Here is an 18,341-nt window from a genome sequence, read left to right as displayed (position 1 = left end):
TCATAAAAAACTAAATTGTAGCACATAAAACACAGTTTCTCTGTCATATATCTGAGAAACAAATCAAACCCCCTGTTTGGTTTTCTGCTGCGCATTCTGACATATTTCCCCTCCCAATTTCCACCATCTCCAAATCCACTGTTTATTCCTCCTATTGCACATGTAACCCTATAGACTCATTGATGTTATGCTGAACGCTCACTCCTCTCCATCACTCTCTCTCTCTCTCTCCCTCCCTCCCTCTTTCCCTCCCACGCCCCTCTTCTCTTTCTCTTTCCCTTTCTCCATCTCTTTCTCCTGCACCACCTGTTAGTGCAGATCCCTGTGCTTTGGAATTCACTTGTTTATGAGGGAGTCTTTTACACTCACACAATCACAGGTAAGAGGAAAACATCCTGCTTATTTCCTAACCATATCCTCTAACTTCATTGTTTTCCCATTTTGGAATCTATTATGTAATTTCATCTCCTAGTATTTTCTAGATTCCTTTATTTGTTTGTCCCTCTTCTCCTTAACCCCTCCCACCCTTGTCTCTCTGTGTTAATTAGTCAATCCATTGTTAACTCTTTCATCATGTTACGTTGCCTGCATGTATTTGTAACATGTACACCAAGTTGTCTTTTTCTGCCCAACTCTTCCCCTAAGCTTTCTTTTTTTATGCACGTGCCACCCCTCTTTTAACCTGAGCACCCTTGTTAAGTATTAATGTACTCATGTATGCATGCCGTTAACCTTTTCGATCTCTTCCTGTTTCTTCCTCATCCCCGTTATACGGGAGGCAGGGGGTGCCCCCCTCCCCATATCAGCAACTATCACTCACTCCCTCATTTGTTGTGCTGCTCATTTGTTTTTTAATATAGTTTACCCAAAAATGAAATTCGGTCATCATTTACGCACCCTCATGTTGTTTTAAACCTGTATGAGTTTCTATAACCATAAAAATACAGTAAGCACAGAGTTGTTTGTGACTTTGTCTATGGAAGACCATCAACTGTCTGCTTACCATCATTTTTTTAAATATCTTTTTTTGTGTTCAACAGGATATGAGGGTACATATTGACTGACTTTTATTTTTTGGATGAACTATCCCTTTAACTTTGCAAGAAGGCAATTGTTCTGCACCATGACATAGTACAGAGTGATATATCAATAATGTGTGAAACCTTTGCATGTTTTTGAAGACCTTGTGTGGTGTTGACTGCTCTCTTTCTTCTCTGGTAATCCGTCAGTGTCTCGGTGACAGATTGTGAAACGGTGATGCGCCTCTCATCAGGACCACTGATCTGATGGGAATAAATAAAAGCATGATATCACTGATAAAGACACAAAATAGATAGATAGATAGATAGATAGATAGATAGATAGATAGATAGATAGATAGATAGATAGATAGATAGATAGATAGATAGATAGATAGATAGATAGATAGATAGATAGATAGATAGATTTGAGAGAAGTCCAAATCCCATCTAAGCACTTTGTTTCATAATATGAGTTTGACTTACTTTGGCATTGCTTTGCCTAACATGCCAGTAATTTACAGTACCGGAATATCTCTTCATTATTTCCTCTCACTCCTACACTAAACCCCCCTCCACACCCCAGCCATCCACGACTTCAAGTCATCTTCCCAACAGCCTCTTCATGTCCCGCTGTGATCCAGTTTCACGCAATGCCATTCATTCAATCTCTGAATGCTCTCGCAGATAGAAAGCTGGTGCGCAATGCAGACGGTCCAGCATCCGAAAAGCAGGCGAGAGAGAACATGCACAATGGCATGACACGCCGCAGAGGGTGCAAGCTGCGAGTTTATTAGAATAGTGCGGGGTTAACTGCTAACATGAGACCTAATGTAGCCTTGACTAAGTAGCGCTGAATTAGCCGTATAGCCACTGCTTAAAAATACTCAACACAGCATAGGATAATATGATGTCAGGAACCAATTTGAAAAGGATTGCATTAGAAAAGTCGGTGGTTGCCTGCCAGGAGAAGCAGGCATAACGTCAATGTACATTAGACTTCATTTCAATTCACTGCTGGCTTTATAGTTTCAAATAGACATAAAATCAATTTTAAAGTGAAGCAAACTTCCTCCTTTAGGATAACAGAAGTAGGCTGAGAAAGACTAGATTGAATTCAAGTTTATTTCACAATTTTGGGGGATTCTCACGAAATCCAGATTTAGAAGGTGTTCAGCATCAGAATTTTTAAAAAACCCTTGAAGACCTTTTTTTTTTTTGCATATATAAGATTAAGGTCTGAACTTACTATAAGCATTATTTTTCAAGAATTTAAAAAATATTTCCTATAGAATTATTTACATTTTTAAGATTATCATGATAAAAAATCGTCATTACCGCAACATGATATTACATTAAATACATGCATTTACAAACTCATGTTTCGGTAATGAGAACTAAAAAGTTGTGTAAGTACTATGACAAACAAAATTTCAACTTTTATCTGGAGAGAAAAAATAAGAACTGCTTGGTAGCCATCTTGAGTGTCACAGTCAATTATGTCCCTTCCAACAATTTTTTTAAATGTGAGTTCCTTGAGGGCTTAAACAATGATTGAAAATGTTTGCGAAGGATGAGAAAATTATTCTTGGATACATTTATATTCCTTCTTATTGTCTCTACATTTACCAATGATCACCAATACCACATTATTCACTTTAAATGTCAGTCTCACGAAATTTCGTTATATAGTCACGTATTTTTTTTATTGTTTTTCGTGCTATTATCACAAATTTCCATGTTTTTTCGTGATCGTATAACGAATTCCTGTTTTTGTGTGATTATCACGTATTGGTTACTCAACTGTTTTGTCCTATTTTCTTACCATTGTCGCCTCGGTTTAGGGTGATAATGTGATAATCGCATGAAAACAGGAATTCGTTATACGATCACAAAAAAAAAACGGAAATTCGTGATAATATCACAAAAAAAGAATCAAAAAAATACGTGACTATATCACAAAATTTGTGAGACTGGGTAGCAGCGTATAACAAGCTTTTTATTTTTTTAGATTTTTTTATGATAAATATTTCCATGTCAAAGAACCCAAATCCAGTCATGGACATGTTGAAGTAATGAAAATTTTCCCCTTAAAGGAACAGTATGTAAGATTGTGGCCAAAACTGGTACTGCAATGTCAAAACTTGTGGCTAAAACTGATACTGCAATCAAACAACTGGTGGCCAATACACAAGATGACAACATAAACTTCAGTTGAGGGCTGCAACTCCACTTTTTAAATAACAAGATCCTGGCCAGACCACTGTTGTCAGTGATATAAGTATTTGAAATGAAAATGATTTCTTAATGTCTAGTGACATATCAGGGCCATTTTATGATTCATTGATATAAATTTCTTACATACTGTTCCTTTAAATGTGGAAAAAACAACAAAATTGGTTTGTATGATGTAATTTGAAATCATGTGCAAGAGATGTTTGTAACTGTATGCTTCTTATTTTGATACTCTTACGTTGCATTTACTTTATTAATCAAAATGTTTCATGACACCTCATAAATATAATTTCGCAAGTATCACCCTTTTGCATTATTGCAAAGCAGATGCAAAGCAAATACAATCGTGTATGGGTGTCAGAAACACCTGTAATTTCATCCGAAAGCTTGCACGTCATGCTTTATTAGAAGACATTGTATTAGATATGCAAGATACAATCAGAATTAGTAGATAATATGATACTACTATTCAGATTTATTCAAGTGCACAAGTGTCAAATATACATGCTGCAAATTTACATTTCCCTCCTGACTAAAACCCTCCCCAGATTTCCCACCGAAACTCATGTGAATCATTGAAATGCTTAAATAAATAATAAAACAGGCAGCGCCATAAAGCATCATAGACACATATTATTATGTACAGCAGGTGGTTGGAGGAGATTTGATTTGAAAGCCGAGAAAAAAAATGCAGCTTGGCATGAGGCAGTGTGCTAATCGCTAATCTTGTTAGCGTTCATGTGTCATGATCTCATTAGCCGTGCCGCTCCAGTGCCATTATGACAACTCACCTGCCAAAGCCGTGGAGACGGCCATGACGCCTGTCAAATGCTGGACAGTTTGATCGATTGACAAGCAAAGACAGACAAGCAGAAATGACTGCCTTGGCATGTAATGATGTGCTTGAGGCCAAACGGGACGAAAAATTACCTTAAAGGTCAACAATGCATGAATCTCTGCACATTGCTCAAGACACAATGGCTAATGGTGTGTCTCTAGACCACTCTCTCCAATAACAGAAAGTTTCGTTTTTGGACATACCATTGGTAATACCTTAAAGTAGAGTGCTATGTAAATATCACAGTGTATGGATGAAGAACTGTGGGACGGTACCCCAGGCTGCATATACATTCTCTCTTTTGAAATACAATAAAACATGTATTTCTTGTCATTATAATTATAACTATTTCTTTATTAGTTTCGCTGGGATTAGACTGCAACGTTCCAAACAGACCCTTATTTAAATAAGACATTTTAAAAACTGCGTTTCCTTATCAAATTACACACTCATTCTTGCTTAAAGCCTTTAACACCATTCCCTATTCTCTCTTCGTTCTGGCTCAGTAACTCTTAAAACTAATATTTTGTCGTCCACTCCATCACTTCAAGTCCCAATGGTCCTTCAAAGCAAAGCTGTAGCTAAAGTTGCCAAACCTTCTTCTGTGCTGTGCTCAATCTCAGCTTTCAGCTCACGCGGGGGGCCAGAAGAGCAGGTTAAAGGTTTCCAAATTGAAAATGTGTTTTGACAGGGCAGGTCAATTCATATCAAACAATTTCTCTGGAGAAAAAAATGCGTATCGGACAAATGTGTCAAAACAAAAGCAAACAAGACTTCTGTTTAAAGCACATGTCTCTGGAACGAGGCCTTTTAATTTAAAAAGGCAACCGAAGGCTTAACAACAGTTTCAATTTAAACTGAATCAAACACACTATCTCAAAGCCTCAGTGTGGTTTAAACCAGCTCTGTGGGGAGGAGGATATCAGCACAGCAGTCCAAGCAGCGCTTTGACTTCGAGCAACGATGTCTGCTCACGACTTCTAAACAACTCGGAGCTTAGATGGCATGTTCATAAAGCTCGGCACAAACTTTTTAAGACACCCACTCACTTAAAACTTCGAACTCACAGCTTCACTCTTTTCTAGCCGCTTTGAACCTACTTGAGTTCACAGCCTCCAGCCAATCGCTCTCGTACTGTAGTCGGACGCTGTGCTCGGCAAGTTCTTATGTTTATTTATGTCTGTTTAACACATGAAGCTAAATACACATCATGGAGACCTTTGATAATAATAGAAAATGTCTTGCCCCCAACACAGGTCTCTAGAGCCTCTAGTTTTTTTTTTAGCAAAAGAACTGCTAGAATTCATTTCTATTATATATCCTTGATTTCCCAGCAGCTTTAGCTGACTGCAGATAAAGAATACATTTGTTTCAGTGCTCTGAGAATGTAGAATCTGAGTGTTAAAGCATTAAAAGAAAGCAGGCGACCTTAAGCTCTCGGTGGGAATTTCTAAACACTCTCAGGTAAAAATTGTCGAACAATGGCTGTCACTGGGGCAGTAGCCTTTAAATTTCCTAATTTGTACCATTTGGGAACAGATATTTACTGAGTTACTAAAAGGAACTCTTTGGGTACAAAGGTGTGCTGATTGAAAGGGTACCGCTCCAGGGACAGCTACTGTACAGACCTTTTTTTCGAACAGAACAAAGTAACAAAGGGTTACTTCTGTTAAGGAGGGTCCTCTGTTGAAGTTTAAAACTATTGGATCTGCCCAGAGTCACTCAGGATCTGCCATAGCCAATCGCTAACGTGTGGTCCTGATGTATATCATGCCCGAAACCGGATGGAAACAACAACTCCGAATGATCAGACCAACAAAACTTTGCAAACATTGTTCTTGCTCCGGCTTTAACTTCTGTATATTCAGCAGTTTTGCAACAATGGACCGAATAGCTTTTCTCACGTCTTTCTCCGCTGCCATTACTGAACTACAACTCAAACTGACGCACAACCTCAACGTCATCGTTCTTAGCCACCCCCCTCTGTTCGATGATTGGACCTGCAGATTTTTGCCAGAGAAAAACGAAACTCTACACAGCAGTCCTAGAAGTAGTACTGAAGCGAAATGAAAATTAAGCAGAAGCACGTAGGAGGGCAAAGCCAGGCTACCATAGAAGAACTATTTTGGATAAATGGTTCCATAAAGAACCTTTAACATCAGAATAGCCTCTCTTTATTTGTGGTAAAAGGTCCTTTAGACTGTAAAAAGTATCAAGGAACCAATAATGGTTCTTCTATGGCATCGCTGTGAAGAACCTTTTTAGCACCTTTATTATTGTGAGTGCCTGAAACTGCTGCTACACCCTATAAAATGCTGGATTGTTTCATCGGTTGGGTAAAAAATATGGACAAACCCAAAATGTCCCCCTCTAGTCGATAATTTTATCCTTTAAAACGGCCTTTTAAACATCAAAACTTCATATTTGAAATATTTTCCCAGTGATAATAATTTATATGCTCTGTAAGAAAAATGTTCCTGAATTTAGTGTTTAAGAAAAAAGTTAACTTATTTCAAGATTTCTTTTCTTAAAGGTTCTCTAAGCGAATCTGTGTGTTGATTTTTGAAATGTGTTTTCAAACAAACTGAGCGTAGTTAACTCCTCCCCCTCCCTTCCGTGCTTTCATGAACGCGCCCGAACCCAACCCCCAAATCCTTCTTGCCGTTTATTGGTTAGAATACTTTGTTATGGTTTCTGGTGTGGGTTTGGCCAGTTTGTTATTATTGCAGTTTGTGGAGGCTGGGCTGTCTACAGAGATCGTGTTTTTTTACAGTTTGATCAGCGGACAGGAAGCAAGCAGATAGTGAGGAGATGGTTGCTGTATGTAACAAAAAATGTTTTATGGTCTAAAACGCGTGAATTCGCTTAGAGAACCTTTAACGCAGGGCCGGTTGCCAAAATTTAATTGGAGGCGTCTCACACACCTCTTATTTTCAGAATAATTAAAGTGTTGTCTTAGGGCTCAGTCACACCAAAAGCGCTTTAAACGCTTGCAAACGCAAGGCGCGACGCACTGCCTTTTTTAAAAAAGAGCAGTGCAGCGCGGCTTTTCATATTGCTAAGCAACCACCGAGTCAGCTGTCTTGTCAATCAAATATTGAAGCGTGAGCGCTCTTTTGCTGTTAACTGTCATATTAGCAGAAACTTTAAAAAGAGGGCGCTTGCTCTGACCTTGTTTGAGGATTAGAGGAGCACAAACACACAGGAGAGAGTGAGCGAGTGGAGTCCGGTTCTTCAAAGCAACTGTAAACTTCCCTCGCCACAACGTAAGGCCCGCCTCTCCCCTCATTCGATTGGACAATGGAAGACGCGAATGACGTCAGGCGCTCCTCCGCTCTCAGCTCTCCTTCAAAAACGCGTGCGGGAGGCGGCAGAAAACCGCAAGGCGCTCGGCGCGCATAAACAGCGCGCAAACGCGCCCTGCCCATAGAATATCATTCAAAAAAGGCGCCTGCAACTGCCATAAACGCTTTTGGTGTGACTGAGCCCTTATTAAAGAAGTCGTTTAAACACAAAAATGAACTTTTAATCAAGTTCACAAACAGATTAAATTCCAGTTTATTAAAATGTATTTAGAAATGATGCAATACCACACAGATTAAACATTTCAAAGCAGCCATGATTTACTATCAGTATTTTGATGCATCTTGATTTAAAACATTTTAATATTTGTACAGAAAACAAGACAAAAATACTAAGTAAGAAACTCATTTACAGTGTGATTTATGAATATGCAAATTAGTCCCCAGCTTCACTCTATCGCACCAGCTCAGACAATAGACATATATGTACATAGATGCTGCATTTGGCAATTCCGTACACACAGCTGATGGTTTCTCAATGTATATATGTGTAACATGTTTGCAGTACATATTTTTTGACAACAGATGTTAAGAGGTCAGAGCATTCACACTGCACGTGCTCGCATCACAGAAGTAATGCTGCATTCACACCAGGCGCGGAAGAGGCGTCAAGCACGAGTGATTTCAATGTTAAGTCAATGTGAAGACGCGTTGACCCACATCTGGAGGTCTCGCGGTGAGAATGAGGCGTTTAGCGTGGCGCGGTAGACGCAATTCCACCTCATTCGCGCGTCTAGTTTGCACGAAGGGCGCGAATTAAGCGTTGCTGCAGGAAACGCGCGAGTTGAAAATGTTGAACTTTGGTGGAAAATGCGCTGCGTTAACCCATCAGGAGCTTGCTCTAGTAGTGACGTGATTACAGGAAGCGTGTTGCAGAAGCCCCTCCTATGACGCAAATTTCCACGTGATGTCTCAATGCCCTACTGAAAAATCCAGCTTAAACCAGCATAAGCTGGTAGCTGGTTTTAGCTGGTTTAAGGTGGTTTACGCTGGTCCTTCCAGCCTGACAAAGCTGGTCATGCTGGTGGGCCAGCTGGTATTCCAGCATGACCAGCTAAGTCCAGCTAGACCAGCTTAAAATGTGACCAAAACACAGCTAGACCAGCTTGCTACACCAGCAAAACCAGCTTCCAACACCAGCAAAACCAGCTTAAACCAAGCTGGGGACCGGCTAAAACCAGCTCACCAGCTTATGCTGGTCTTAGCTGGATTTTTCAGTAGGGTGACTAGAATTTTACGTGCGAATGAAGCAAGTAAACTCAAAATGTTCAAGCGGCAGATTGACGCAGTAGATGCGAATTTGACGCTTCAAACGCGGCTGGTGTGAACTCACAGTAAAGCTGAAACAGCAGTGCTGCGTTAGATTTAGCGTCGAGTCTATGTTGCATACATATCTATGCATACATATCTGCATTGTATGATTAGTTACATGCTTGGTGACCTAGAAAATCAAAGCAATTTCAAACCGCAGTTTCGAGACTGCAATACAGCATTGGTGGTAAATAACAAATTTGCACATGGTTTGTCTTAAAGCATACTAAAAACACAACATATACATACAATCATAAAAACTTGATTTTCACTACATGGGGACTTTAAATTAAAGCAACACTATGTAGTTTCCATGTAAAAATGACTTACAGCTCCGCCATGTGGTTGAAAAGCGCAACAGTGCCTGGTATTAGACACTCTTCTGCAGGCAGGGGGAGGGGCGGGGCTGTGTTTCCTACCCTCCACCGCCACTTTCAGAGTGTGCTTGTAGCAGCTAGGAGGCTGCTCAGGTTGCAGCAACAGTACAATTTGTCCAGTTAAGAGTTGTTCTAGCACTGAAATAAATTTAGAGACATTATTTAAAGGTAAAAAAAACTACATGGTGTTGCTTTAACCTATTCTGTGTTGTTTAAACTTATGGTTGGTTCAAATACAGTATTGATATTTTTGTTTTTCCCGTTTTTCACCCACCTAGGGGGTAAAACAACCCAGCATTTTTTAAAGTGTAACATCTTGAATCTTCGCTTTTAGCTTTGCTTAAAAGTGTCAGTAGTTCGCCTATGGCTGTTAACACAAGACTGCTTTTGCTCTTATGGTTTGTATGTTTATTCATAAAGGCATCAGCGTTGTGCCCTTGGGCAAAGCACTTTGTACTTTAGTTTCTTGTGGATGAAATGCATTTGCTTTAAATGTCAAAATAACCTCCGCTCTCTATTTCAGCTCTATGACGGTACGTAAGGGAAAAAAGCTCACCATCTCCATCCAGGAACACATGGCCATAGACGTCTGTCCAGGCCCCATCCGACCAATCAGACAGATCTCTGCCTATTTCCCCCGACTCTCCCCGACCGCTGAGCCCATCTCGCCGAACCCCTCTGCTTCTCCATTGGCTCTCAGTCCGGGAGGTGGGGCCTCTGGAGGAACGACTGGAGGTCTCCTGTCACCTCTGCTGGCAGGGGGGAGGGGAGGGGGCGGCTCTCTGTCAGCAGCCAGCAGCATTGAGACGTCAGTGGAAATCTGCAGTTCAGACAGTGATGACTGTAGTAAGTTTTGACATGTGCTATTAATATTGACCAGTGGTAGCACCACCTCACACACACATCAGCTCCATATTTGTTTGTATGCATCTACTGTACATTACATTTGTACAATGCATATGCTTAGTATCTGTAAGAAAGAATACAAGTTATGTCATTATAAAAGTTTTATCTGTTAAGAGCTGTGGTGTTGTTAACATCATTCTTCTGGTTTTGTAGCTGCATTGGGGACATTAGAGTTTGAACTGAGGTATGAGAGAGCAAGCAGTTCACTCCACTGTACCATCATCAGAGCCAAGGTAACATCCATGTCACACCTCTGCGGTTCATACCCTTACACCTGTGACTCACTTCATAAACCTGCGGGTGATTTATGCTTTAGTAGTTTGTTCACTTCGATAGCGATGCACTGTGAAAATGTCTTTATACATGTGACCCTGTCTGTGAAATTCAGGCTGAAGTCTCATAATCTAATGGTGAGATTAAGAGCACCAAAGTTTGATTTCAGCCATTGATTTCAGTCTTTGACATGGCCCAGTCAATATTAAAGCTATGACTCCGTCAATATTACCATGACTCAGTCAGCATTAAAGATATCAAGGTTACATTTTCACAGAATGCTCTTCATTTATGTAGGATGGTTTTATGTTGAAAGAGTAAATAAAAAAAATAGCCCACATATGTCGTTCTGTCAAATTAAACATTGTGTTTATGGTATAGGGTCTGAAACCTATGGATTTCAATGGCCTGTCAGATCCGTATGTTAAACTTCACCTTCTTCCAGGAGCATGTAAGGTAGGGAGTGCTTTTAATTCTGTTCATTTTAAATTCTGTTTTACATTTGCTGTTGGGTGCCTTTATGTCACTCCCGAAATTTGCTTTTGTTGAAATTCAAAAGACGATGGACAGAGATGGTCACAATACATCTAGAAATGATGACTAAAGTCAAAACTGGACTGGTCTCTTAATTTTTTCGCGGCTGTATAATGGTTCCGATGCCCATGATTATCTGGGCGGGGCTAAAACAGTGGCTTGATGATAGAGACAGAGCGCAGCGCGTCACAACCTGAAAACCACGCCCACCGGGGGGGAAAGCAATCCAACAGTCTCCATTGACTTTGTATTGCAAAAGGCCGCCTCCTTGTCATTTCTGGCTTATAACAAAAAACTGAATAATGCCTAAAAGCTGCTTTGGGACAATATGTACAGCTAACAAGCCAAAGAACACAGAAATAAGTTTTTATAAGCTGTCGAGCCGTAAAACCCAGTCTTTAAGGAGAATAAAGTGGATCGCCGATTACGTTTCCCCCTATTGGACGCAGTTTTACTAATAGGAGTACTATGAAAAGTTGCCTGTTTCCATTTCTGTGTCTAAACGCTCGTTTTTTGAAGTCGACAGCTTATAAAAAATTATTTATTTATTTTTTTGGCGTGTTAGATGTACACCTTGTCACACAGCAGCTTTTAGGTATTATTCTGTTTTTAAGTTTAATCTGTAAATAAGTTTTTATAAGCTGTCGACCCCCAAAAACGAGCGTTTAAAGACACAAAAATGGATACAGGCAACTTTTCATAGTACTTCTATTAGTAGAACTGCGTCCACTAGGGGGAAACGTAGTCGGCGATCCACTTTATTCTCCTTAAAGGCTGGGTTTTACGGCTCAACAGCTTATAAAAACTTATTTCTGGGTTCTTTGGCTTGTTAGCTGTACATATTGTCACACAGCAGCTTTTAGGCATTATTCAGTTTTTTGTTATAAGCCAGAAATGACAAGGAGGCGGCTTCTCGCAATACAAACTCAATGGAGACGGTTGGATTGATTTCCCCCCCGGTGGGCGTGGTTTTCAAATTTGCATAACGGCGCTCTGTCTCTATGCACCGAAACCACCAGGCATGGCCCCGCCCCTAACACAATCGCGTGCATACATTCTGGTTGTAGCGGTATTTGAAAGTTGAGAGAGACAGCAACTTTCCCGTGAGTGGGCGTAGGTTCAGGCATTTGGGCTGTGATTTTACATTGTCTTTTTTGTTAAAAGCTGATAAAGAACCTCTGGAAAACATTTATTTCTTTTATTTAACTGAAACTCTTGTAAAATAAATTATTTTGAAGAAAAAGAAAAGACTTTTTAAGTCTTAAATTTTAAATCTAAAAATGTAACGTTGCATTTTTAACTGCCCTTTTGTGATACAAATATACCAAATACATAATATTAATATACTTCTCTCACTTATCTTCTACCAGGCCAATAAACTGAAAACCAAAACTGTGCGAAATTCTCTAAATCCTGTTTGGAATGAGACCCTTACTTACATTGGCATCACCGAAGAGGATATGCACAGGAAGACCCTGAGGTTAGTGAAAAATAAACCATTCTCTATGTAAACCTATTTTGCATGTGTCATAAAAATACTCTTGACATAAAAAGCAGGGGCTTGACAGTAGATTGCATATTTTTCTATAGCAGTAGTGTAACTGTATGGCAAACCTTCCTGCCACCTATAGACCTTCAGCGATTATCGATTGTTGTCAGCATCATGGCATTTCGACATATATTTAGCCTGAATATTTTTGCACCGCTTGAATGCTCCTCGACTCCCATCGTCTCCAAGGTTCATCCAAAAAAAATGGAATAACTGCTGTGGCACTCAGGTTCATCCTGCGATTATCCACAGAAAATTGCCTGTGTGTGCTCACATTATAAATGAGCAGTATCTCCTGGCAACGGGATGCTCCTGTTTTCAAACTTGCACTTTTCTTTTAATGCCAAAGGGACGGATGTTGGAGGAAAGTCATTAAGTCGTTTATCTCCAACAGAGAGGACAGAAGCAAAGGAGAGTGCCAGTTTCACAAACATACGGCCAGACCTTTGAAAAAAGTTGGTGCTACTACACCATTCAGTCGGAGCCAGAAATATCACCCTAATCCCATTCATAAATATACATATCTGTCTGTGTCAATTCCGCCTCATGCTGCTCTGGGGATGATATTTTTTAGCGTTAATATGAATTCTCCCCATGCCGCCGTCATCTATTTTTGTTTTGCTTCTAAACTAATTAAATAACCTGTCTTTTTCTTAATGTTGTTTTTCACAGGTTATCAGTGTGCGATGAGGATAAACTGACTCATAATGAGTTTATCGGAGAGTCTCGTGTGGCCCTCAGACGTGTGAAACCAGACCAGACCAAACGTTTCTACACCTGTTTAGAACATCCACCACCTGTAAGACACACATACTTGCTCATATAGACATGTTTCCATTAACCTCATAAGGCAATTTTTGTTGTTTCCACCATAATACTTAATTCTGTGTAACTGGAACATGGACAATTACACTGCTTCATGTTCGACGAAAAATATTTTGTTAATATATGTATTGCTTCTTTCTAACCTAAAAATAGCTGGAAGAAATCTGAAAAAAGACAAACCATAGCTCAGGTCTTACCGTGAGTTTACACCAAATGCGAGATCAACGATTTGCAAAGATTTGATTACATACAAAGTCAATGCAAAGATGCGATCAGACGCGTCCTCGCGCTGGCGATGCGAATGACGCGATATGAGCGGCATGTTTACCTCAAAAACACGTGCTATTCGCCTCAAACATGTCTTCCCCCAAGTTGAAATTATTCAACTCGAGCAAAAAATTAGCATGATACGAAGTTAAATCCCGCAAGTAATCTAGAGTGAGTAACGCAATGCCCCGCATTTGGTGTGTACGTAGCATTACCGTGGGTTTACACCAGATGCGAGTTCAACGATTTGCGCTAGTAGATTACATACAAAGTCAATGCAAAGACGCGAATAGACGCGTCCTCGCATTTACCAGCGAAAACACGCGCTATTCGCCTCAAACGTGTCTTCACCCAAGTTGAAATTATTCAAATCGGGCAAAAAAAATTTGCATGACACAAAGTTAAATCCCGCGATCAAACTAGAGCGAGTAACGCTATGCCCCACGTTTGGTGTGTACGTAGCATTATCGTGGGATTACACCAGACACGAGTTCAACGATTTGCGCGAGTAGATTACATACAAAGTCAATGCAAAGACAAGATCAGACGTGTCCTCGTGCGGGGCGATGCAAGTGACACAATATGGGTTGTGCGTTTAACGCGAAAACACGCGCTATTTGCCTCAAACACGTCTTCGTCCAAGTTGAAATGGCAGTTGCAGGCACCTTTTTTGAATGATATTCTATGGGCAGTGAGCATATGTGCGCTGTTTATGCACGCCGAACGCCTTGCGTTTTTTGCCGCCGGTCGCAGCACGAGTTTTTGAAGGAGCACTGAGAGCGGAAAAGCAGCCGACGTCATTTGCGTCTTTCCATTGTCCAATCGAATGAGGGGAGAGGCGGGCCTTACATCGTGGTGAGGAAAGTTTACAGTTGCATTAAAGAACCGGACTCCACTTTCGCACTCCTGCGTGTTTGTGCACCTCTCACCCTCAAACAAGGTCAAGCGTCCTCTTTTTAAAGTTTCTGCTAATATGACAGTTAACAGCAAAAGACCACTTACGCTTCAATATTTGATTGACAAGAGAGCTGACTCGATGGTTGCCTAGCAATATAAAAATCTGCGTCGCGCCTTGCGTTTCCAAGCGTTTAAAACGCGTTTGGTGTGATTAGCCCCTTAGGAGGTTAAACATTTGCGCAAAACTTAAATGTCAACAAAAATCTATTGCGAAATTACAACTTTTTCATTAACCGATGTTATGTGAATAAAACTTATTTTTGTTCTTTTGGGACAAGTAATTCCAAAAACTATAGCAATGAGTGGTTTGACTTAATACGGTACCGTGCAGACCGACATGAAATTTTTTAAATGTATTTTGATGTCACATGCTTGTAGATAAAGTCGACCACACCTCGCAAGAAGTCGTCCGGTCCTCTGTCTTGTCCTCCAATCAAACATACCATATTTAAAGAATGATCATGTGACTTTTTTACGCATGTCAGGTGACCTTTCAATTGCAGTTTTGCGATATCAAAGTACTTAAAAAACATCTAACCTAAGCGAAAAAACTTTTCTGCGATATATGGGAGTTTATGCGCAAATAGCCGTGTTTCATTGACCGCATTTCAACTTGCTATTTCAATTTGCGTAATGGAAACGCAGTTAATGGAAATGTTGACACAACAGCAGAATAAAGTTGTCTATCAAACAAAATGAACTGGTTGCTTTCTGTCAGTCACAGTGGCAGCCGGTGACTTCTTTTTTGAGGGCGCACGATGCGAAGCTTGTCAACATATATGTAGCCCGTCATGTGTGTGGTCCGTCATTTCAAAATATGTGTTCGGCGTGTCATGTGAACCTGTGTGCATCGTGTGTCTTGTCAAAATAAGGGGTTTATGATGAAAAAAAAGTTCACGTTTGCCAGATACTCGTTTATTCTCATGTGTAATCAGAGTTTACTGTTAAGGGAGTGTCTTGCGAGTATTTTGTGAATATGAGCGTCTCTTTTATTATAAACCCTTTTGGCCTGTGTGCAGTAGGAACGTATTTTGACAAAACACATGATGCACATGGTTTACATGACGCAATGAACACATAATTGTAAGGACGAGCAACACACAACACTTAAAGACATATTTTGAATTTACTGGCCGCCACTGGTCAGTCATGACCTGTTAATGTTTAGGCGGTTCTAGGTCAATAAAAGCTGCAATGTGGATTACACCAGCGCAATCTTTACAACACTATATCTACATAAAAGTAGCGTTGAAATGAATGACAGTGCCAATTTAAAGGTGCAGTGTGTAAATTTTAGTGGCATCTAGTGGTGAGGTTGCAAATTGCAACCAACAACTCAGCTTACAGCTCACCCTTCGCTTTTGAAATGCATAGAGAAGCTACAGTAGCCGCCACAGGACAAACATATCACTGTTGAAGATAACTTAGTAAAAAAGTTTGTCCGTTTAGAGCTTCTGTAAAAAAACATGGCAGCACAAAATGGCGACTTCCACATAAGGGGACCCTCTGTGTATGTAGATAAAAACATCTCATTCTAGGGTAATAAAAACATAACGGTTCATTATGAAATGTCTTTATAAACCCCTGATAATATAGTTTTGTATATTATTTTGCATTTCTGTCAAGAGATCCTTCTAAAAATTACACACTGTACCTTTAAACAATTTTCTGTTTCTCCCTCTGCCAGCTTCCCTCACCTACAGCAATGGGAGCAGCCCTGCGAGGGATTTCCTGTTACCTAAGAGAGGTATTCAACCTCAAAATCACATTTTCTCTCTATCTCTCTCTCTCTTTTTCTTTCTTTCTCTCTATCTCTCTCTGAAAGACAATTAATAAAGCACTGACATTTAGGCTTACGAGTTTGCAATGAGGTTTTAAATATTTCAAACTGATAATTAGCTGCTGATTACTGCTCTCACACTCAAATGTTTTCACATCGGGATCTGGGCTTATCTGCATTTCAAGAAGAACATCGACCACATTATGAAAAGTTCATTGAAGTAAATCGATTAGCATTTTCATTACCACCTGTTAAACGGCTCGACACAAGGAGGATTACCAGAGTAAAACATTCTCGGCTATTGAACAGGGCAGACTGATAGATTTATTTCCTGCGTATTTCGCATTTAAGCAAATCCACGCGCCTGCTCTTCCTGTCAACAAGATTGAATGTGGCATCCATAAATGAGGACTAAAATAAGCTGCATTATGTGCCCTAGAGAGAGACAAAATATCTTCAAACTCACCACCCATGTTATTAATGGCCAGCGTTGACAGTTCCTAAAACGCTCAGAGACAATTTTTCATCTCTTTCAGTCAGAAAAGCTGTCTCTTGTGCATTAAACACATTTATTTGCCTATATTCTTTTCCTCTCTGCCTCTGTTTCTCATATTTTTCATTAATAAATTGATAAAAGATGAAAGTATTGAAAGCCCGAATATACTGCCATCCACCTGAAAGCACCAGAGATTTCTAGGAACCAGAAGAATAATAGTTGCAAAGGAAGAGGAGAAATAAGGGAGAATTATGTGAACAAAGACACAGAAAGAACAGACAGCATAGATAGGGAAGATGAAGAGGTTACAAGGTTATGAATGGACAGGAGGTTCTGGATGAGTGACAGACAACATATTCACAGACCTCTGGAGAAAGAGAACTGCATGCAGAAGTGACAGGGGAAAACTGCTGAACTGCATAGAAGGATCACAGAGGCAAAGCTAAAGGTTTGCTAAAAGACAGCATTAAAAAAAACAGAAAGCAGAGATAAAAATAGGAGAAGGAAAGGAAGTACAGTAATGGCCAAAAGCAATGTCCAAGTCTGAACAATTGCCATCTTCGCTCTTTATTCAAGTATTTGTAAAGATGCACTAAACATTTATGCATGTTGGATTGAAGTATAAACTAAAGCTCAGCTTTAAGAAGAATTCAAGGAAAAATGTACACATAACACAAAGTTTATAAACACATAACCCACACTGTCCGAAAAAAAATCATGTCAGGGGTACCCTAAGATTCTGTTTTTTACTTTTACATATACATAATACAATGCTGTACCTTTTGGGGTACATTACTGTACCTTAAGGATTTATTGTCTACCTTTAAAGGGACAATAAGTAGGATCTTCCCACATCTAGTGGTGAAATTGTATTTTGCTTTCAAACAAATAGTGCTCTCTAGCGCCTCGCTTTTCCAAATGTGTGTTGCAACTATGGTAGTCGTTATGTAATCACTGATATCCTTGTCCTTTTCAGCTGGTTTACGTGTTTTTCAATATGGCAAAACGACATGGAAGCCTTCTAGGACTTACCCGTTCAATCAGGGGCATATGAGCGATTTTGAACCTGGGGGGACAGTAAATGCCAGGGGGGTTTCGGGGGAAATTCCCAGGATTTATATATATATAGAAATATATATTATATATATAGAAATATTTATTATATATATATATACATATATACATATATATATATATATATATATATATATATATATATATATATATATATATATATATATATATAAATAAATTGCCGGTTTTGCACAGGTTTGATATAAAATAAAATATACAAGGTTGGATTTAATTGTTGGCAATTTGAAATATTGAAGATATTTCTAATAAATTTAACTTAAACTATTTCTGAAATGTTTTTTTAATAAAGAACACTACTATCTCATAACGCAGCGAAACCTATTACATAAAGTGAACAATTGATTGTCGACCGATCTAAATCAACCTATTCAGCACTATCGCCATGGACAGCACCTGGTAACGTTGTGCGTAAGAAAGTATCTATCTTGAGAAACCCGCTAAGGTACAGTTCGGGAAACATGCCTAGTAAAGGTATACCAGTAGTTAAGGTTTAATTTAAGAGTCTTTGTAGCGCGCT

General features: G+C 39.6%; 1 protein-coding gene across 1 annotated transcript in view; it reads left to right on the top strand.

Annotated features, from left to right (window-relative positions):
- Positions 1-219: 219 nt before the first annotated feature.
- doc2a (double C2-like domains, alpha) overlaps positions 220-18,341 on the top strand; it is a 38,521-nt gene continuing 20,399 nt past the window's right edge. The window contains exons 1-7 of the mRNA XM_055194352.2: positions 220-379; positions 9,666-9,988; positions 10,202-10,281; positions 10,703-10,777; positions 12,226-12,335; positions 13,077-13,203; positions 16,141-16,200. Of these exons, the coding sequence (XP_055050327.1) occupies positions 9,670-9,988; positions 10,202-10,281; positions 10,703-10,777; positions 12,226-12,335; positions 13,077-13,203; positions 16,141-16,200 (771 nt within the window). The 5' untranslated portion in view covers positions 220-379; positions 9,666-9,669. The remainder of the gene's footprint in view (positions 380-9,665; positions 9,989-10,201; positions 10,282-10,702; positions 10,778-12,225; positions 12,336-13,076; positions 13,204-16,140; positions 16,201-18,341) is intronic.

Source organism: Misgurnus anguillicaudatus, chromosome 19, assembly GCF_027580225.2.
Source record: "Misgurnus anguillicaudatus chromosome 19, ASM2758022v2, whole genome shotgun sequence".
Classification (NCBI taxonomy): domain Eukaryota; kingdom Metazoa; phylum Chordata; class Actinopteri; order Cypriniformes; family Cobitidae; genus Misgurnus; species Misgurnus anguillicaudatus.
This window is presented reverse-complemented; position numbering and strand designations above follow the sequence as displayed.